At 39.8% G+C, this 23,652-nt stretch overlaps 1 protein-coding gene across 13 annotated transcripts in view; it reads left to right on the forward strand.

Annotated features, from left to right (window-relative positions):
• The window catches only part of mctp1a (multiple C2 domains, transmembrane 1a), a 643,540-nt gene extending 620,768 nt beyond the window's left edge, over positions 1-22,772 (forward strand). For all 13 annotated transcript variants that reach the window (XM_087999145.1, XM_087999160.1, XM_087999167.1 and 10 more), the window contains 2 exons: positions 12,666-12,763; positions 18,927-22,772. In XM_087999145.1, the coding sequence (XP_087855271.1) occupies positions 12,666-12,763; positions 18,927-19,001 (173 nt within the window). In that variant the 3' untranslated portion in view covers positions 19,002-22,772. The remainder of the gene's footprint in view (positions 1-12,665; positions 12,764-18,926) is intronic.
• The last annotated feature ends 880 nt before the right edge of the window (positions 22,773-23,652 follow it).

Below are 23,652 nucleotides of genomic sequence, written 5' to 3' on the forward strand. Positions count from 1 at the left end.
CCACAGTTTCCTGAGGAAGAGAATTCTACAGACAAATGACCCCAAGAGTAAAATTTTCCCATAATTTCTGCCTTAAAAGGATGAATTCATATTTTAAAAAACTGTGCACAATGTCTAATCTCTCCAGCAAGAGGAAACATCATTCATGTATCGACTCTATCAAGCCCCCTTAGGATCTTGTACATTTCTATATGTTTCCTCTTATTTTTGAAAATTCTAATGGTTAGAGCCCAACCTGTTTATTCTTTCTTTATAAGACAAATCTTCATACCAGGGATGAGTTGAATGAGCAGCTTCTAATGCTATTATACCCTTTTTCAAACAAAGAGCCAAAACTGTTTAGCAGTGGTTTTCACCATTGTTCAACAAGGTGAGAAGTGTGCCACAAAAATTTCAGGAAGTGTTGCCCATTTATCTGCTGACATCAGGCATCCCCCTCATGGGGATGGAAGGGGAGCAACTCCAGCATCTGATTGGAGCACGACACTGTCAGTAAATGTCATTGCACAAGGCGGAGGTGTGGGACAATTCCTAGCATCTGATTGGTGCACAGTGCTTCTGTCACTCAGTGCATGAAGCCAGTGAATCTGTCATCTTTGACCTGTGCCCTTTTGCTGGCTGAACCAATCAGATCGCTCACCACTGCTACTGCGAGTCATCACGGCTACCCTCGAGTGGAATGTAGTAATTGCGGAAGCAGCAGAACACAGAGCTTTTTTTTTGTTGGAGCTGTATCCAGGTGAAAGGAGTTCAGCTCACCACCTCACCCAAGCCGAGCACAAGGAGCACAATTGTTACCACCAGCGACTGAGCTTCCTCTCCATGACTAAGTCTCATGATAATGTCTGCAAGATGGGCATGAGTTGTGGGAGGCAGCTGGATGGATGGTGACTGGGAAGTGAGAATCAAGGAGAAAATTCTTTACTGGTTGGAGTCATACCAAGCAGAAAAGAACATGTTGAGAATCTTGCTGGTCAGTCATCTCAAAGTGTGGACATCACGACAGGAGTACCTCAGGGTAGTGTCCTAGACTCAACCATCTTCAGCAACTTCATCAAAGACCTTTCAGCCATCATAAAGTCAGTACAGGGGACATTTACCGATGAGTGCACAATATTCAGCACTATTTATGACTCTTCAGATACTGAAAAAAAGCAAAATACTGCAGATGCTCAAAATCTGAAACAAACACAGAATGATGGAGAAACTGTGCTGTTTTGGCAGCATCTATAGAGAGAGAAACACCTAGTTAACGTTTCAAGTGAAACAGTATGACTCTTCTTCAGAAATCGTAAAAGCTGCTTCATTTTGCAGTATCCTGAATTTAGATTTATGTGCAATGTAACAAAGCTTTGCTGTTCTAATACTCTAAAACATGGCCAAATGTAGGTGAGATATTACAGCTATTATCTGGGTTACTCTAAAACATTCAAAGGGAGTTGAGACATCTGTCTGAGAGTGTATTTTTATGCCCTACAGTTAAAGTAGATTCATTGCACATTTTCTTTCATAGTTGATAGTTTTCAATTATAAGCCACATTGGGCTGTCTATATAGAACAAGTCTCTGTAGACCATGATCCTTTTTGGCGAGTTTGATCTTCAGGTGACCTATTAAAGCCCAAAACTGCTCTTGAGAAAACTGCAGTTGTAATTCTGTACAAAAAAAGATAATTAATTTTAAAAGGTTAATCTAGAAAAAGGGTTGTTTTTTCCAAAGATGATGCAACTCGTTTTACTAATGAATTAAACATTGTTTGTTGCAATATGGCAAAAATGACAATTGAAATATTGTTTAGTCAAAACAAAAATAGGCCTTAATACACTTTTGCTTGGAATGGTGCTGACAGTTCTGCACTGAATGCACTCCAGTGTCTTGGTTAGATTATCTTTCTTCATGCTTGAGGGAGAAGATAGACTTATTAGGTCCGAGGTGAGTTCAGCATAATGTGCTTCACTGTCACATCTTGTGGTTTCCACAGTTCACAATAATCACATATTTAGAAATGAATACTGGAACTTATTTATCACATCTCATTGTGTTGAACAAAATTATATATTGTTGCTTTGATATACAGACTGTAGTGCAGCGAGAATGATGTGGTAGCACTCTGGATATACATTTATATCAATGGATAATAATATAGTTCTTAAAACATTTTGGAATATTTTATAGTATGACTTTTTCTTTAAAAGAAAATTAATACTTATTTATGTAATTACAACCCTTAACCATGAGTGTTTTAAGGAATCTTACAAACAACATTTATAATTGAACATGTAACTACAAACATTGAACAATTTTCTATCTTGTTTCTTTTTCTTAAAAAAATACACTAGTGCTAAGATATTACCATGTTGTGCCTTCATCTCTTGGATTTGCTCTGGTTATTTTCATTGTTAAGTTAGAACACTGTACAGATGATGTTGATGTTGCTTCTGTTGTTGTGGAGCTGTGTTTGATGTTGCTAATGTTGTATCACTTAGAGTCAGAGATCATAGAGATGGACAGCATGGAAACAGACTCTTCGGTCCAACTCAACCATGCCGACCAGATATCCCAACCCAATCTAGTCCCACCTGCCAACATCCGGCCCACATCCCTCCAAATCCTTCCTATTCATATACCCACCCAGATGCAATGTTGAAATTGTACTAGCTTCCAGATGCAATGTTGAAATTGTACTAGCTTCCACCACTTCCTCTGCAACTTGTTCCATACATGTGTCATCCTCCGCGTGAAAACGTTGCCCCTTAGGCTTCTTTTATATTTTTCCCCTCTCACCCTCAACCTCTGCCCTCCAGCTCTGGACTCCCCCACCCCAGGGAAAAGACTTTGTCTACTAATCATATCCAGCTCCTCATGATTTTATAAACCTCTATAAGGTCACCCCTCAGCCTCTGACACTCCAGGGAAAACATCCCCAGCCTATTCAACCTCTCCCGATAGCTCAAATCCTCCAAACCTGGCAATATCCTTGTAAATCTTTTCTGAACCCTCTCAAGTTTCACAACATCTTTCTGTAGGAAGGAGACCAGAATTGCACACAATATTCCAACAGTAGCCTAATCAATGTCCAGTACAGCCGCAACATGACCTCCCAACTCCTGTACTCAATACTCTGACCAATAAAGGAAAGTACACCAAACGCCTTCTTCACTATCCTATCTACCTGTGACTCCACTTTCAAGGAGCTATGAACCTGCAGTCCAAAGTCTCTTTGTTCAGCAACACTCCCTAGGACCTTACCATTAAGTGTATAAGTCCTGCTAAGATTTGCTTTCCCAAAATGCAGCACCTCACATTTATCTAAATTAAACTCCATCTGCCAAATCTCAGCTCATTAGCCCATCTGATCAAGATCCTGTTATAATCTGAGATAACCTTCTTCGCTGTCCACTACACCTCCAATTTTGGTCTCATCTGCAAACTTACTAACTATACCCCTTATGCTCACATTCAAATCATTTATATAAATGACGAAAGGTAGTGGACCCAGCACTGATCCTTGTGGCACTCCACTGGTCACAGGCCTCCAATCTGAAAAACAACTTTACACCACCACCCTCTATCTTCTACCTTTGAGCCAGTTCTGTATCCAAATAGCTAGTTTTCTCTGTATTCCATGAGATCTAACCTTGCTAACAAGTCTCCCATGGGGAACCTTGTCAAATGCCTTACTGAAGTCAAGATTAGATTGGAGCTGATAAAGCACAGCAGGTCAGGCAGCATCCGAGGAGCAAGAAAATGGACATTTTGGGCAAAAGCCCATCATCAGGAATCTTTTGCCTGAAACATTGATTTTCCTGCTCCTCAGATGCTGCCTAACCTGCTGTGCATTTCCAGCACCCCTCTAATTTTGACTCTAATCTCCAGCATCGGCAGTACCCACAAACGTCTTACTGAAGTCCATATAGATCACATCTACCACTCTGCCGTCTTCAATCCTCTTTGTTACTTCTTTAAAAAAACTCAATCAAGTTTGTGAGACATGGTTTCCCACACACAAAGCTACATTGACTATACCTAATCAGTCCTTGTCTTTCCAAATACATGTACTTCCTGTCCCTCAGGATTCCCTCCAACAACTTGCCCACCACTGACATCAGACTCACTGGTCTGTAGTTCCCTGGGTTGTCCTTACCACCTTTCTTAAACAGTGACACCGCGTAAGCCAACCTCAGTCTTCTGGCACCTCACCTGTGACTGTTGATGATACAAATATCTCAGCAAGATATCACTTCCCTCGCTTCCCACAATTTTCTGGGGTACACCTGATCAGGTTCTGGGGATTTATCCACTTTTATGCATTTCAAGACATCCAGCACTTCTTACTCTGTAACATGGACATTTTCAAGATGTCACCATCTATTTCCCTACATTCTATATCTCTCATCTCCTTTTAATTATGTTACTGATCTTCCATTGCATGTTGATGCTGTGGATATTACCTTGCTTGTTATTGATATTTTTGGTGTTTCTGATTACCTTTTCAGCTTTATAAGCTCTGCTTGTAGTGCAGTGGTAGTGTTCCTACCTTTGAGCCAGGTGGCCTGGATTCAAGTCCCACTCACTGCAGAGGTGTTTAATAACATCTCGAAACAGGTTGATTAGAATATATATATCTGGTATAGATGAACACAGGACTCCAATCCTTCTCATCTAATCACCAGTTTCAACTTCGATTAATGAAGAATCTTCAAGTCCTAGCTTCACCAACAATATTTGTTGAGTTCCAGATTTTCAGGACAGAGTCTGGTACATGTTCAATACTTCCATCAACTCAGGCAGGGATTTGGCATACTTGTTGACTTCATCCTACCTATGCATTTGTGAGTTCTTGTCCTACTTATTCCTGATCACTTGAAGCATGTATGGCAGAGTTGTCTTTTACTTTCTGCCATTCAATAGATGTGGAAGCAATCATGTCAGCCTTGAGAGCTGTAGCTCAGAATGAAAATAAGGCACTGTTTGGATCTTTCTTTGTCCCTTGGCAACTGTATTCCTCATATGGGGGCAGATGAACTGCAACATTTTCTCATATTATTTCTGCTTCTCATTTATATTTCAGTGTAGAAACATAGGAACAGGAATAGGCCATTGAGCCCATTGAACCTGCTCCACCCTTTAATATGATCATGGCAGGTCAAACACTTCAGTGCCTGTTTCCTGAAAAATTTCCCAGAAATCTATCAATTTCTATTTTACACATACTCAAAGACTGAGCTACCACACTCCTCTGGGGTAGAAAGTTCCAAAGATTCACAAACTTCTAAGTGAAACATTATGCTCATTTTGTTCTAAATAACAGCCATCTTACTTTTACATTGTACCCCTGTTTCTAGACTCCCCAACCAGGAGAAACATCTTCCTTGCATCTACTGACGAGGATACCCAGATTCCTTTTGTATATCTTTACTTTTCAAACTCTTCCTGTTTAAGAAATACACTGCACATCTGTCCTTCCTACCAAAGTGGTAACCTCACATCTTTCTCCATTAGTTCCTCTGCAATGATCTTGCCCACTCACTAAGCCTGTGCAAATGCTTTGCGTCCTCTTTACATATTTCTCAGTGCACATGTTCCCACTTAGCTTTGTATCGTATGCATATTTGGAAAATTACATTTAGTCACCATATCCCAATCATTGATATATATTGTGAACAGCTAGAGAACAAGTACTGATCCTTGCAGTATACCACTAGTCACAGCTTGTCAACAGGAGAAAGACCTATTTATTCTCACCTCTGTTTTCTATCTGTTAGCCAATTCTTAATCCACGTCAATACATTACTTTTTCCAACCAGCCTCCTGTGGAGAAGTGTATCATAATCCTGAAAATCTAAGTATACTATGTGTATTGACTCAAATTGATCAATTATGTCAGTAAAATCTTAAAATAATTCCAGTAAGTTCATCAAACATGATATCCCATTTGCAAATGCATGCTCACTATGCCTAATCAAGTCATTATCATCCAGGTGTCTATTTATTCCATCTTTTAAAATAGAATTTAGCATTTTTCCTACCACTGATGTAAGGCTAAGCAATCTGTAGTTCCTTGTTTTCTCTATTGCTCCCTTTTTAAATAATGGGGTGACATTTGTTAGCTTCTAACATATAAGAATCATTCTAGAACATACAGAATTTGGAAAGATGATCACCAATTCATTGACTATCAATATAGCCACCTTCTTTATCACTCTGGAATGTAGAACTTGGGTTTCAACCCATTAAGTTCTGCAGTATAATCTTCTTACTAACGTTAATCTCCTTCAACTCCTCATTCTCCCTAACCACTTAGTTCTCTAATTCTGGGAGATTGTTTTGCATCTTCCTCAATGAAAACACACAGTATTCTTTTAGCTTCTCTGTTATATCGTACGCCCCATTTAAATCCTCCAGACTCTGCCTGACCCATATTTGTTTTAGTGGAAAGTTTCCTTTTTACATGCCAATAGAAGCTTCTGGAGTTCATTTTAGTGCTTTTATTAGACTGCATTCATATTCTAGTCTCCCCTTCTCAATCAGTTTCTTGGTTCTATTTACTGTTTGTTTTAAAAAATACACCCAGTCCTTAGATTTAGTGCTATTATTTTGTAAGCCTTTTCTTTCAATTTTATACAATCCTTAACTTCAATCCTTAACCACAGTTAAATAACATCTTTTGAGATTTTGCACCTTGAAGGAACCTAGTTTCTGTTCGCCATGTAATCTATCTTTACAGGCTATCCATTGCCTATGTACAGGCATGCCTTTTAATTTATTTTCTCAATCCACTTCAGTTTATTTGTGCCTCATGCTTTCATAATTTCCTTAATTGAAATTTAACACCCTTGTTTCAAATTGAATGATGTCACTTCCAAGCACAAAATTCTATGATACAATGAAACAAAGAACTGTGGATGCTGAAGATCTGCAATAAAAACAAAAATTACTGGACAATTTTGGCAGATCTGGCTGCATCCGTGGAGAAAAGCAGAGTAAACATTTTGAATCCTGTGACCCTGCTTCAAAACATCTTAAAATGTTATTATATTGTGGGCATTCATTCTGAAAGGTTTTTTCACAACAAGATTGTTAATTAGCCGTTCTTCTCATTGCATAATACTAGTTGTGAAATAGTATACCTTCTAAAAAGGGCGCTACAGTAGACTAATTAAACTCATGCACTTCAGTTCTCCTGCATCAGATTGATTAACTCATTACCCCGTTCTCTGACTATCCCTATTGTACTGGAGATCTTTCCCTTCCATAACTCTACGTTTGCATTAAATGAGCATCATCAGTAACTGGAGCTTCATTATCTTATGGGCAGGACAAATTTCAAACACATCTCTCCCATGTCCCTGAGACAATAAAGGGTTTTATATCTTGGTCATATATTCTTTATTTCTTCTTCTGTGAACATTTCACCCAAATCATTCTTGCCTCCACCCTAAAGAACCTTGACACATTTCTCTATTCCTTCTAGGGTGGCATGGTGACTCATTGGCTAGCACTGCTGCCTCACAGCCCCAGGGACTTGGATTCGGTTTCAGCCTTGGGCAACTGTGTGCAGTTTGCACATTCTCCCTGTCTCTGTGGGTTTCTTTTGGGTTTTCCCATTTCCTCCCACAGTCCAAAGATGTGCAGGTTAAGTGGATTGGCCATGCTAAACTGCCCATAGTGCCCAGGGATGTGTAGGTTAAATGGATTAATCATGGGAAATACATGGTTGCAGAGATAGGGTAGCATCTGGCTGAGATGCTCTTCAGAGAGTCAGTGTGAACTCGATGGGCCAAATGGCCTGCTTCCGTACTGTAGAGATTCTATGATTCTTCCTTAAGTTGCATCTCCATTCTCTACAATGTACTGAACACAGACCTGTTCGCCTCATCTGACAATATCATTGCCTTTGAAATCAGTCTGCTGAGCCTTGAATGAAATATTTAAATGGTCTGTCCTTCACCTTTAGTAGTGAAAACAATATGGGGATATACACACAAATTGCTGATACTGTGAAAGAATCAGTGAATTGTCAATAGAAGATCAGCATTGTATTCTGATGAGGAAAGGTGATAAGTTTCTTTCATTTCATCCAAAAATGTTAGCTCCTAAGACTGTATGACTTGGAGGTGCCTGTGTTGGACTGTGGTGGACAAAGTTAAAAATCACACAACACCAGGTTATAGTCCAACGGATTTACTTGGAAGCACTAGCTTTCAGAGCGCTACTTCTTCATCAAGTAATTCTCAACAAGCGGGCGGCACAGTGGCACAGTGGTTAGCACTGCTGCCTCACAGCGCCAGAGACCTGGGTTCAATTCCCGACTCAGGCGACTGACTGTGTGGAGTTTTCACATTCTCCCCGTGTCTGCGTGGGTTTCCTCCGGGTGCTCCGGTTTCCTCCCACAGTCACAAAGATGTGCGGGTCAGGTGAATTGGCCATGCTAAATTGCCCATAGTGTTAGGTTAAAGGGGTAAATGTAGGGGTATGGGTGGGTTGCGCTTCGACGGGTCGGTGTGGACTTGTTGGGCCGAAGGGCCTGTTTCCACACTGTAAGTAATCTAAAAAAAAAGCACCTGATGAAGGAGCAGCACTCTGACATTTAATGGTTCCAAATAAACCTAAGAGGGTAATAAGACTATAACATACTTACATGCAGACTACACTCCCTTATCTAAACATTCTCTCACTCTGCCTGCAAAATCAAAGTGGAGGCATGCTTATCCTTCTTGTGTGAATCCTTTAATCATTGTCCTTTCCTGCCAGATCACTTCCCTCTTCTTGAAAAGGAATGAGGATTTAATTAGTCAGCACCACCCAACCAATCTGGGAGTGATTCTTGACCTGCAAACAAAGGAACAGAAAGAGAAAGACTGAGTGTCATTGGAATGGGCACATGAGGACTTTGTGAATATTCACAGCCATGCCATGTCCTGAGCCCTGCCTAGTATGTGATTCAGAAGTAAACATAAAGTCACCAGAGTCTCAGAGGACCATATAGCTGTTCACTCATCATAGAGATGATGATGGTGGTTTAACCTGAGAGTCACTATACCTCAGGTGAGGGGCAAGGTTGAGAAGGCAGGGCATATATGGTGACCTAAGCCAATGCAGGCATTGAATACATGGTTTTAGCATCACTACATCACAAAACAACCCTCTAAGCAACTCAGCTAATTGGCACCCAATTCACTGCCCTGCAAGGATAATACTTTGATTGCATTAGGTGTTTGTCACCACTTCAGTGCCCTTGTTCTACGTGGTACAAAGGCCTGCATGCAATTGTCCAATCTGATAAGCTTGTGCACTAGCACAAGTAGACTAAGTAATGTAAATTTGCAATGAGTCACTTTAATTTTGCAAAACACCAGAGATCATTCATCCTTTTCCAGCATTCCTTTAGGTTCATTTCTGGTGCCTATGAGCACTGACCCTTGCTGTTACACCCATCCCAGTCGACCTGGTCAAATGGGAGGGCCTCCAGGAAAAGCACCTAAATAGTTTTCCTAAATAGCTTGGTGATCCTTCTGCAAGGTAGCAGTGAACAGTGGAGCCAGTTTCTGTTTGTTTTTAGATATACCTGTGGGAGGATGGTGGCCACCAACACAGACTATAGTGATGCTCCTGGCAAGCAGTGAATAAAGGAACTGTTCAGGTACCTTGAAATATGGCATCTATTTATCTGTTGAGGATTCCAATTGGAACAAAGATCTCCTAGAGGTATACAGCACAGAAGAGGCCCTTCAGCAAATCAAAGCTGCAACAACCTATCTACTCAAACCCACTTTCCAGGATTAGACCATAGCCTTTAAAGTTAGGACATTTCAAGTGCTCATCCATGTACCTTTTTTAAAGGTTTGAGGTTTCCTGCCTCTAATACCTTCCCAGACAGTACATTCCTGATTCACACCACCTTCAGGGTGAAACATTTTTTTCATGAAATTCCCTCTAAGCCCCCCTACCATTTGTCTTAAAATTATGCTCTCTCATTATTGACCCTTCAACAGAGGAGGGAAAAGGCAACTTTTTCTTCACCATGTCCATGCCTCTCAGAGTCTTATACACCTCGTCCTTAAAGAAAACAACTAAGCTTAACCTGTTCTCTTCATGGCTAAAAATCTTGATTGAAGGCAACATTCTGGTAAAACTCCTTCCAGTACAATCACAGTCTATCTGCAGTGTGGGAACCAGAAATCCACACAGCACCCCAGCTGTGACAAAAGCAAGTTTTGTACAACTCCAAATAACCTCATTGCCATGAGGCAAGTGTCCCATTTGCCTTCTTAACCATTTTATTAAACTGACCTGCCACCTTCAGGGATCTGTGGACAAGCACCCCAAGGTCCCTCCATTCCTCTGAGCTTTCCAGTGTCCTGCCATTCATTATATACTCTGTTATCTTGTTACTTCTTCCAAAGTGCATCATGTCAAACTTTTCAGGATTAAATTCCATCTGTCAGTGATCTGACCAACCCATCTGTATTCTCCTGTAACCTAAGAGTTTCTTTATCACTGTCAATCACTCAGCCAATTTTTGATTCATCCACAAACTCACTTATCAGCACTGCCCCTCACCCACTGCCACCCCCACATTCACATTGTGTGCCATGAACAATGAGGGACCTAGCAGTGAACCCTGTTTTACACATCTGGACATCAGCTCCCATCACACAAACAGTCTTCTACTACCAGCCTCCAGCCTCCTACCACTAAGCCAATTTTGAATCCTACTTGCCACGTTTCCCTGAATCTCATGTGCTTTTACCCTTCTTGAGCAGTCTCTCATGTGGAACCTTGTCAAAGGCTTTGCTGAAATTCATACAAACTACATCAATTGCATCATCTTCATCTACACACCTAATCACCTCCTCGGAAAATTCTGTCGAATTTGTTAGGCATGACCTCCATCTGAAAAAGTCATGCTGACTGACCCTGATCAAACCTTGTCCCTCCAAGTAAAGATTAATTCTGATATCATAGAATCCCTACAGTATGGAAACAGGCCATCCAGTCCAACAAGTCTACACCGACCCTCCGTAGAGTAACCCACTCCGATCCATTCCCCTACCCTATTACTCTACATTTACTCTGACTAACGCACCTAACCTACAAACCCCTGGACACTATGGGCAATTTAGCATGGCCAATTCACCTAGCCTGCACATCATTGGACTGTGGAAGGAAACTGGAACATCCAGAGGAAACCTACGCAGACATGGGGAGAATGTTCAAACTCCACACAGACAGTCCGAGGGTGGAATCTAACCCAGGTCCTTGGGCACTGTGAGGTAGCAGTGCTAGCCGCTGAGCCATCATGCTGCCCTCAGTATTCCTGACTTAGACTCCAAATGGAAGATTTCATCCTATAATTCTGAAGCCTCAAGCACAATCTCTCTCTGCAGTCAGGCTGGTGATCTGCACAGAATTTTCTTGTGGAACTGCTGCAGTGGACAATGATAACACTATTATAAACTTATCCCACAGATATATTGTATATATATATATATATACACATATGGAATTTCTCACCTCCACGTATGATTGTCTAACATTCTCTTTCTATGTTGAAATATCTGGTCTAAGCAAATAGTCGAGCTTTGGATATGGATGCTATTGGCTTTCCACTTTGTATCAGGGCTGCAAGCAGTCCTTTTGAGGAAGTATCTATTGCAGAGACCCAGGTTTTTTATGCCAATCAAGGATGTTTCATGGTCCTTGCTACAGAGATTAGTTTTCAATTCCAGATGTTTATTAATTACAATCTTTTCCTGTGCTGTCCCCGGGCATTGTCCTGAGACTATAGATTAAGAGCTCAGTCATATTACCATGATATCCCCTCATTAGTTTGAGATAATGAAGAAATAGAAGCAAGGACTTTTTTTTTAGACCCTTCCACTAAGCTCCATGCCAAATAGGTACAGGGTGGTTGGAATGTGACTCAGCTGACTTGATAGGGAGGCCTCTCAAATGTAAATGAACCATGCGGTCAGATTGTGTGCAAGATCTCTGTGCTCCCTCTGCTGACTGCCTGCATTGGGACATAATATTAAACACCCAGAGACATTGTGGCCCTCAAACCCATATACGGGCTGTATAGGGATTGTATGTTTATCATAATGAGACTTACAAAAATACCTGGAAAGTGGAAAGGCAGGAAATTGTATTAACTGCTTTCTAAAACAGTTACATTCATCAAAGACACAAACAACACTACTTTCATGTTGTGATGCTGTTTTAGAAAAGGAGGCTAATAACTAAAATTCAACTAACTTCCACTTTGTTGATTGCTTAGAATCGGATTACAAGACTAATGTGCTATTTCACAGTTTGGAAGAATTGGCAGATTTTAAACAGCAAAAAGAATAAAATATAGGATCAGTTAGCATAACACACGTATTATTTTGCCAGATGGCATTGTTTCAATTAAGAGAAGTGTTAAATATAAATTATATGTTATTACACTATAATATGAGAAGGCTTGGCACAATTCAATAATACAGACTAGTAATAGAAAATCCATGTAAGGTGACTTAATTATGTTGAAGTCCAGGCTCATTTACACAAGTGTGAAGGGGGATTGCTCCATCTCCTGATTACAGTTCATCACATTAAAAGTCATTTGATTTGCAGAAAATGAAAAAGAAAATGTTTGAGATTCTTCCATTACAATTTTAACAGGTATCCATAAATTCACCAAGAAACTTCGTAACCCATTTCTCATTGATAATAATGAACTGCTAGACTTCCTCTCCAGAGTACACTCAGATGTGGAAGTGGTAAGTACCTTTTTTATTTGTGTGAAGTAACAACTCAGCTGTAATTCAGTAAGTTCAACATACAGAGGTAATCATGTCTGCAGCATGCTTCTTTCCACCGTGACATACTTAAGATAACGGAAATGAAATGAAATAAAAGAAGCGAAATCATATTACTTGTGACTTTAATTTTGCTTGGTGCATTGACTGCACTAAAATCAAGTTTTAATTCCCAGTTGTCTGTCTCTATAGATCAGTTCAACTGCTATCAGTTGGGTATCAGTTTACCAAATTTCAGAATTGAAGCAATGTAGAATGAGTTAATAGGATTGATTTGGGGATTAAGCATTCTCAGCATGTAGTGTTAGTGGGTCCGTAGGGAGCAAATCCTCCCAGACCCTAAACAGTGTGGCCATTAGCAGAAAAGTTGAGAAGATAAATATGATCAGCAGTAGTGAGATTTTCAACATTGAAAGCGAAAAGTGTTGAAGGGCGAGATAGCAATATGGCTAGTCAGCAGGAAGAGGTCTGTTTACATGCAATAGCATGCCATTACGACTGAATCTCACAGAGATGTATTTGGGGGATTGAGTGAGATGTCATTGGGTGGCGGAGCTGTTAGTGCTGGTGCAGTGAGAGAAAGATGGTGAAGTGTCCAGAGTGAGTAAGTAGATAACGCAGAAGTCATTCAAGATTAGTAATTTAGGGGGATTGGGTTGATGAGAGTAACGTTTTTAATTCAATACTGAGAATGATCAAGCATAAGCCTTGGTGGAAGGTTGAAATAGAGTGAGCAGAGAGAAGATGGTGGCACTTACCCTCTCGGAATGACAAAGGTTATTGACCATCTTCCTGTGTTGTTGGGCATTCCAGTAAACATGGAAACACTGAGCTGCATGGCAACCTCTGACCAGGTTGGCAATGTCTGGTGGCCTGGTGTCCATTGCCAGTCCCAAGGAAAAAGGCCAGCACTCCTCTGTACCATCCTGTCCACTATGAACTCCTTGTCTTAACTGGCAAAACACAATGCCAATTTTCCTCTGTCCTCCATGTCCTGGGCATTTCATACAAACTGTGCAGGGTAGCTCCGGACTGACAGCATTCTCTGCTAGCCAATTGAGTTTTAAATATGGTGCCAGCACCAGAAATCATGGAAAATCTCAGCAGTGGTAAGTACTTCCACCTGGGGCAAGAGGGACAGTACGACAAGCCAGGCATCATAGAGGTGTGGCACATAGGTTACTCATTTTGGAAGCTAGCATAAGAAATCTAGCTAGGTCTCATGGAGAGAAACCTGTCATGAAAGTGACCAAAATTGACACTTCAGCTAAATTTTGTCTGAGATCAGCTATAATGCTTGGCTTTCCTTTGATTAATATAGGTGAATTGGGTGATTTCCCAGCCAGTGATCCTTTGTCAAATATGTTTTACAGCTATGGATGCATACCAGAATGGCGAATGATATTTTTCAAGTTATCCTGTGAGGCAAAAACAAAACTTATTTCAGTCATGGCATGGATTTGTTCTAAAGTGCTCACACTTGATTTATATGATATCCTACAAAGTTTTCAACCATTCCTTGGTCTCATACTCAGAGTAGGCACATGGCTCTGAGTGAACACGTTATTCTGGTTTAAGCTGTTCGATCTAAACCGGCCTTCCATATGCCCTGCAGAATCGATTAGTCACTGTTTTCATATTGATGGACTAAACCACAAAAAAACTTTTTGAAAAAATACAAGGAAAATCAGAAGAATTCTAACATCTGTATATCTTAAGATTCTTGATAAGAATGATACAATTTAAAATCTATTCCACATTCATTCTCAATCTGTATGCACTTCTGTTGCATTTAGAACAGTATTTTGTAAGTAACTGGTACTCCTCCTGTTCACAAAGGGAATGTTTTAGGCAAAAACCTCCCACAAGCATTCTGACTCAACTCTAAATACAGGAAATGTTCATACACTCAAAATGGAACTCCTATGGCACACGACATGGGAAATAAATGTAACGGCATTTACTTTTGTATTCATGTATTCACTTAATAAGACCAGAAGAAAAAAATGTCATTATCACAAAAAAAGGAATATTCAACAATAATAGCCTAGCTCATTTTAAAAGCCTTAAGAAGATGCTAATGACACATCACGTACACTCAAAGGAATTAGCAATAATAAAAGTAGTTTGTAGTTAAATGAACAGAAATAACCATTTTTAAGAGATTTTAAGGCATTACTGTTTCTTCAAGCTTGGAAAGGGACTGAAGAATATTATTCCTTTTGAATATTCTTGACATTTACACATCATTGTGTTATTCTCAAAAATTACTTGGTGTTTTGCTTATAACAGGGAATAACAGATTTAAGCATTATATTGTCATATATCTTCCCTTGTTAACTTAGCACACCAATTATAACATTAAAATGTACGTTAACAATTATATAGTTCTTATTCTAAAAATTCTGATAAGCTACATATAATCCTATATCAAAATATGAATACATTAAAGCATTAAGGCATATGCTTTATTGATTACATTGTCACTTATGCCTGCTCTGTAGTATTTGTAAAATTATGACTGACCAAGATGACTAAGATTAAATTGTTTTAGCATACAGTGAAATTCCATGTTTCGCAGACATAACATTGGACTGAATTTTACTAAATGTCAGCTAGGTGTCATATTCGTGGAGCACCACGGAGGGTTTCTCTCCTGCTAACTCACCTTGACTTGATGAACAGACTCCCAGGACAAGGAATTGCACATGCCCCTGGCCATCTTGGAAGGACATCCCTGACAGATGAGTGACCCAGATTCCTGACTAATCTCTGTGCAACTCTTCAAATGACTTACTGCAAATCCGCTGTCTCGTTGCACTGGTCCTTCAGGACTGGAGCTGCCCACTCCTTAACTGCAATGATATGGAACTTCAACCCTGACCACCCCAAGCAGCTGACTGACTGTGTCCAAGCCCCTGAACTGCAATTGGACACTGCCTTAGATTTACTGTGCCAGTATCCCCTAATTGACAGCAGCCTCCAGACTTGAGTGAGGGCTACTCTCATTAGAATCTGAGCTATGAGGTTATGCTGCAGCTATGAGGTTATGCTGCAGCTCTAAAGAGCCCTGGTTAAAGAGCTCTTGGAGTATTATATTCAGTTCTAGTCACCTCATTATAGGAAGGAGGTGGAAGCTTTAGAGAGGGTACAGAGGAGGATTACCAGGATGCTGCCTGGACTGGAGGGTGTGAATTATGAAAAAAAGTTCAGAGAGCTATGGCTTTTCTCATTGGAGCGAAGAAAGAAGAGAGGTGATTTGATAGAGGTGTACAAGATAATGAGCGGCATAGATAGAGTGGATAGCCAGAGACTTTTTTCCCAGGGTGGAAATGGCTATCACGAGGGGGCATAATTTTAAGGTGATTGGAGGAATCTTAGGGGGAGATTTCAGAGGTAGGTTCTTTACACAGAGAGTGGGTGGGTGTGTGGAATGCCCTGCCAGCTGTGGTAGTAGAGTCAGATACATTGGGACATTTAAGTGACTTTTGGACAGGCACATGGAAGATAGTAAATGAAGGTTATGTATGTTAGTTTGATCTTAGAGTAGAATAGAAGGTCAGCACAACTTCAAGGGCTGAAGGGCCTGTACTGTTCTATGTTCTATGTAAGGGTGTGGGAGAAGGGGCATCTTCATCCCTTTTCTAAGTGAGTATTCTATTGAACCTAAACAATAAGTGAGTCAAGCTTAATATTACTGTAACTAAATGTCCTTCCTTATTACCAAGATCAACCCACCTACCTCTCAAGTGAAGTCAACAAACTTCAGAACCAACGGATTCAAACTTGTCAAACTCAATTTTGCACTAAGGAGTGTATTTACCAATTAAGCAGCTAAGAAACCTTAACCTGCATATTTTGCTACTTAATATTTGTTACATAAACCACAGATTCTTCTATATTCATTGTCAAACACACATCACAATTTGCTTTTTGCAAATTGTGACAGTCATGGGGTCATAGAGATAAACAGCATGGAAACAAACCTTTTGGTCCAACTCATCAATGACGATCAGATATCTTAAATGATCTAGTCCCATTTTCCATCATTTGGCCCATATCTCTCTCTAAATATTTCCTATTCATGTACCCATCCAGATGCCTTTTAAATGTTGTAATTGTCCCAGTCTCCACCACTTCCTTTTCCTTTGGCAGCTCGTTCAATACATGTGCCACCCCCTGCATGAAAAATTTGACCCTTCGGGTCTTCTTTAAATCTTTCCTCTCTCACCTTAAATCTATGCCCTCTAGTTTTGGACTCTCCTTCCCCTATTCACCTTATACATGTCCCTCATGATTTTATAAATCTCTATAAGGTCACCCCTCAACCTCTAACGCTCCATAGAACATTGCCTCAGCCTACCCAGCGTCTCCCGATAGTCAAACTCTCCAACCCTGGCAACATTCTTGTAAATCTTCCCTGAACTCTTTCAAGTTTAACAACATCTTTCTTTTAACAGGGAGACTGGAATTGAACACAATATTCTCAGAGTGGTCTAACCAATGTCCTGAACATCTACAGGCTAGTCTGTTCTTTCTAGCTTCTTCCCCACATGCTGACTGAACACAGCTATGTGGTCCAGCTGAGAACTAGCAAAGCCAAGTTAACTAACCTGAATAATCAGCATCCCTAGCATTCAAACTTAAATGCTTTCATTGTAAAACTAAGTTATTCCTCTTGCTCAAAGTTCAAAATTTTGGAGACTCCATAAAGCAACAGCAACCTGTAATTTAATAATGTTTTTAATTTAATAAAACATCACAAGGCATTGCACAGGAAAGTTTTAAAGCAAAGTTTGACACCAAGCCACCTATGGAACTATTAGATCTAATATTGTAATACTAAAAATATTGGATGATTGAAAGCTTGCTCAAAGAGATAGATTTTAAAGACTGTCTTAAAGAAGGAGAGAAGGAGGTTTGGTTTGGAGAGGTATTTTCAGAGCCTAAGGCCTTGATTGTGAATGGTGAAGGTAGAGGAATTAAAATTGTGGATGGTCAACAGGCCAGAGTTAGAGGAGGGTGGGGCTAAAGGAGATTTTGTCTTAATTTACTCATGAAACAAGGATATTGCTGACTGGGCCAGCATTAACTGTCCATGAGGTGGTGAACTGCCTTCTTGAATTGCTGTAGTCTGTGTGCTGTAGGTAGACTCAAAGGAGCTGCAGGGGAAAATAACTTGTCACTGAAAAAAAACTGCCATGTATCACCAAGTCAGAATGGTGAGTGTCTTGAAGGGGGATCTTGACAGTTATGGTGTTCCCATGTATCTGCTGCCCTTTTCTTTGTATATGGTAATGCCATGGGTCTGGAAGGTGCTGTCTAAGGACCTTTGATGAATTTCTGCAGTGCATCTTGTAGATAGTACACACTCAGTGTCAGTGGGTGTTTGTGGTTGTGGCGCCAATCAAATGGGCTTTTGTCTTGGATGGTGTCAAGTTTCTTGTGTGTTGATGGAGTTGCACTCATCCAGGCAAGTGGAAAGTATTCCAACACACTCCTGACTTAGGCTTTGTATATAGTGGGCAGGCTTCGTGGAGTCAGGAGGTGACTTACACACTGTAGGATTCCTAGGTTTTGACCTGCTCTTGTAGCCAGGTCAAAACCTAGGAATTTGTATTTATATTGTTAGTAAAGTTCAGTTCCTAGTTAATGGCAACATCCAGAATGTTGATAATGGGGAAAATTCCTTGATGACTATCAATTTTTGAATGTCAAGACTGATGGTTAGATTGTCTCTCATAGCCTGACATTTGTGTGGTGCAAATGTTACTTGCTATTTTTCATCCCAGGCCTGGATATTATCCAGGTATTTTGGTATGGTCTGCTGCTGCATCTGATTACAAAAATACAGAGAGGATACTACACAGATTTGAAAACAATGATGAGTTTTTTATTTAAATAATTTTCTCAAGAACAAAACCAGCTGATTTTCCTGGCACTAATTTCCCACAGGGCTGCTTTTTGCACGATTTATGGTGTTCCACTCTCTTCAATACCAGTTATCCAATAAAGGAACCACTGACTTTTTCTTGTGTGCTGTCTCGGTCTTTATTTGCACTTTTCCCACTGCTAATGTAAAACAATCTGATCACCTAGTTTCTCAAAACTTTTGTTTAAACAGGTGCACTTCCATGAATTGAACCAAGAATCTAGCCAGGGACTGATGACTTTTAAGAAGAAAACCAACTCAGGATAACCAAACCCCTCAACCATTGGCTTTCTGAAGATTAGGAAGGATCAGTTGCCAGATTACTATTTCCTTTCTTCACTCATTTATCTTGATTTTTACAATGAACTGTAGCATCTGTAAATGTTGTACAGTATTGAACTCTGTATTTGAAAATGCACATACTGCTTATTATTGTATAAAACACATGTTAAAACTTTCAAAATTATGTTCTCATGATATTAAAGCTTTGCAAAATGTGCCTAATGCCTGGATCTTTATAACTAGTATAAAACCGAGATGGTAAATATTTACAAACTATCCAGTGGCAATCATCCAATCATTCAAAAGATATTACAGCATTTTATATTTTGACTGTTTCTAATGTATGTTTTCTTGTAAACAATCACTAGAGTCCATATTCTAATGACAGACTCCTGCAATAAAATGATGTATTACTATCAATGTACATATTTTCTCCTTTACCTCTTTTCCCAACAAAATATATTAGAAATTAATTGGCTATTGCAAGACATTTTTTTCTGACCAATTCTCCATGAACATCCATTCTTCTCACCTTTGATTGCATTGTGCCTTTTTTGTTATTCTGTTATATTAAAAACACTAAATATGTGAAGGTTATTGCAGATACAAGGAATGTTTTGGATCTGGGATTACCTGACAAATCAAATTCTTCTGATCAGCCATCACACATATTGGAAACTATGGGAATGTTCTGCCAAAAAATGTTTTCTTAATTTTTGCTGCTCATTAGGGTGCTGCAGAAGCATAGGCAATCCCAAAACCTCATTTGTGAATGTGCAAACTGCATGCTTCCAATGTCCTGAAAAGTGTTTGCCGAGTCTCATTATTACATGGAAGTAAAATATTATCTCAGTTGTCTTGAGAAATTCTGAACTCTGAATCAGTAGGTGGCACAGCTGTTGAGGTGGGTTAATAGACCAATAGTCAGGGCTAAACACTTACCCAGTTAGCTGTGCAGTAATCCAAGTGGATGACACATTCAATAAAAAAAGCCCCAACTAAAAGAAAGTTTACAGAAAAGATGCATTTCACACAAATTACATTACAGGTCATTTTTCTTAATAATGTACTTATGTACTATTAAATAGAGGAAATAGTCCACAGGCATGGAATCTGCTTCGACTGTTACAATACTTACTCTTTCCATTGTCTCAACAATTCCACTGGCTCTGGATTGATTCCTTGCCCAACATAAGTTTTGGCAGAATTATAACTTCCTGCAGCTAAACATTAGGAAAACCAAAATCATCTTTTTCAACTCCCCTGCTAAGTCCATACCCTTGCTGTTGGCACCTCCTACCTGTGCCTTGGCTTGAAATAGACTGTTTGCTAACCTCAACACATTATTCAATCCTGAGCTGAGCTTCCAAATCATATTCTCACAAAGATCTTCAACTTCTACCTCTGTAATATTGCCTCCCTACCACTGCAATGTTTGTGTGTACCTTTGTCAATTCTAAACTTGCTGGATTATTCCTGGAAACCATGCGGATTTAAATCCCAAACAGCCTCTGATTTGATGGCCATTGGGATTTCAGGGCCTTCAGGATGAGGATCCCACCTCCAAGATTTGCCAGCTGGTCAAATGTCTAGAAATGCTTAAGACACAGCAGTGCTGTAGGTGTACACAGGTGCCACTGCTAGGACTGCAGCAGGGATGAGGAGAAATCATTGAGGCCCCAGAACCTGGGTAAGTGGGATGACCTCATTGGGGCTGGCCCAACAGCCCCAGCGATGGTGACCACTGTAGAGGGCAGTGGAGACAATACCCACTGAGGCCAGCAAAACCTATTTGCCCAAATAGAAGCTGACTTCCCAGTCACGCCAAAGTTACCAGGATTTAAAAGGTGGATTACCATATTGCATAGATCCCTACCACTGATACAATGTCACCAGTGCTGGAATGGAACCACTGATTGGAAAGTCAAGCTTGACCTTCCACTCACATGATATAACCAGAGGGGATTGGGAAGACTGGGCTCTCAATGCCAACACATATATCCAATTGAACAGTCACTCTGCTTCCTAGCCAATTCCCAGGGTGAGAGAGCATTAAATTTTACTTGGTAGGTTTAACTTTCTCTTGGTCTGTCTCCTTTCTACTGTCAATGAACTTTAGTCCATTTTAAATTCTGTCATGTATATCTTATTATGCACCAAATTCAATGTATCCATTCAGTGTGAGTAGGCAATTCAGCCATCTAAGACTTTTACAATACTACAATACAATGGTATTGTTCCAGTATTCCTTAGGATCATGACTGATGTAGACTTAAATTAGATTTGGCATGGAATTCTGGACCTGGCCTATCCACTAAATTTTCCATTTTTCTTCTGAGTTTCAAATGTTGAAGCAATATTGAAAGAACTTGGCTTCAGATGTGACTAGTTCTTGAGTACAGACCTTCAGCACTTCATCCAGGATGGTGTCATATAGCCTTTGCTGTATCCAGTGCTATTTTTGCTTATTTTCAAAGTCAGTTTGTTCAGAGCTGTTATCACATACTTCTGGAAGAGCTGTTTCTTGAACCCAGGACTCCTGATCCACTACGTGCTACATGAGCCCTATCATATCCAATACCTTTAATCATTCCTTGATATTGTGCAGGTGAATCAAATTGAATGAAGATTGGCTTCTGTGATGACCACAAGAGAAGGTCAAAATGACCACCTAATTGGCACTTCCTTTTGAAATTGATTTCAAATGTTTCAGCCTTGCCTTATGTAGGGATACACATAGTTGAGATGTGAATATTTGTGCAGCTTCCTCCACCAGCTAATTGTTTAGTTTTGCGTCTCTACTCACAGCTGAATGATAGTGATGATCTGATCCATAAGTTGTGAGATCAACTTAGCTCTGTCTGTAGAATATCTCTCGCTTTGGTATTCCGTTCACTTTAGTTCTTACATACTGAATTACCAAAGAATTGTAGAATGAAAATGTCTCTGGTAGATCTTCTTTGTACCTTCCCCTTGGTAGTTGTCAACCTCCATGTAATGTGTTGGCAAATGATAAATATGAAAGAATGAAAACTAACATTGTACAGTCTTCAGAAAATTTGCATTTTCCTACCCAGAGTGGTTCTCCATCACCTTCTCTTGGAAGTCTAGGAGGCAAGCACTTTTTAAAAAAGCTACAGATGATGCCATTAACAGGCCTCTACTTCACTTTGTAGAAAGACATTAAAGTAGATATTATACACACATTATGTGTGAGATTGGTGCATAATAATGTCAAGGATATTACCAGCTGGCAATCCCTACCTTCCAGTTTTACCACAGAAACTATTAACTATAGATGTAAAGAATTAAGGCCAGTTAGGTAATCTGCCTTCCTAAGTGTAAAAAGGTAAAAAACACCTGCAAATTCAATTTTTACAGCTGCTATAAATAGTCCGGTGAAAATATAGCCAGTCGTTTTGGCAACAGGATCTATTGTTATTAAGATATTTTGAATTATATTTGCACATTCATAATTGATTAACAGCAAGTCCACGTGGTCAGTTTGTGAATATTTTCAGCAAATAATAAAATATGCATTGGATAAATTTTAATGTTGCACAAATATTCCTATGCCTTGACCTGATCATTCCAATATTTTGGAAATTGACAAGCAAAGCTGACCTAAGCGCTATAATGTTTATGAGATGTAACTGCCGTCAAAAAAAGCATGATAGTTTTGCAATCGAAAACATTTGTGTTTTATCTTTTCTGTCAAAGATATTGTGTTGCCAAATATATTTACATACCATGGTGTTTCTGGTTTGGTTTCTCTTAAATGCTGATTACATTTTGATCTTCAGTTTTATAGTATAGCATCCTTTGCTGAGGCACGAACTGTCAGAAGGCATCTTATCAGGGAAGTTGTTGATAAAGGTGCAAATTACAAAAGGGACAGTTAGAGAACTTGCATTTATATAGTGCCCTTCAGGACACAGGACAATTCCTAAAGCACTTTACTGCCACTGAAATGCTTCTTGAAGTAAAGTGACTGTTGAAATATGAAACATGGAAGTAAATTTATCCACATCAAAGTCCCATCATAACATTGAGATCATGGCTGGATGATTGTGGTTAAAATTGCCTGCAAAACCTTATTCCATTGTCTACTAATAAGAAGACACAGATCTGAGTCTTGGATCTCAGCATTGTGAAGTCAGCACTACAAGTCCTCCAAATTTAGATTCTTAGGTAATACTCATTCGTGATTGGTGGGTTATGAGTCGAGAGTGTAATGCTGGAAAAGCACAGCAGGTCAGGCAACATCCAAGGAGCAGGAGAATCGACGTTTTAGGCAAAGGCCCTTCATCAGAAATATGGTCTACAATGAATAGTCAAGAGCCTTGGATGGTGGATCATGTGGTTAAGAGGAAGTAATTAAGGGTTAGAAGGGTCATGTTGAATGCTGAGAAGGTGTGTCAGGAAGGGAGGGGGGTCAGAATTCAAGTTTGAGAGAAGGTTTTGGGGTAAAAATGCCAGTGGGTTAAGGATCCAGAAGCGTCGGTGGTCAGGGTGGCAATCTAAGGATGTTTGTTTATACAGATTTGGAGGTTGTTTTTCAAGGCAACCAGAACTGATATTTCAGGATGATAACAAACTCACCAACTCCCACTGTTACCTGAACTATGCATTGTCA

The sequence above is a fragment of the Chiloscyllium plagiosum genome, unplaced genomic scaffold, assembly GCF_037043375.1.
Source record: "Chiloscyllium plagiosum isolate Xiang-an unplaced genomic scaffold, Cpla_swu_hap1 HiC_scaffold_2, whole genome shotgun sequence".
Taxonomy (NCBI): Eukaryota; Metazoa; Chordata; class Chondrichthyes; order Orectolobiformes; family Hemiscylliidae; genus Chiloscyllium; species Chiloscyllium plagiosum.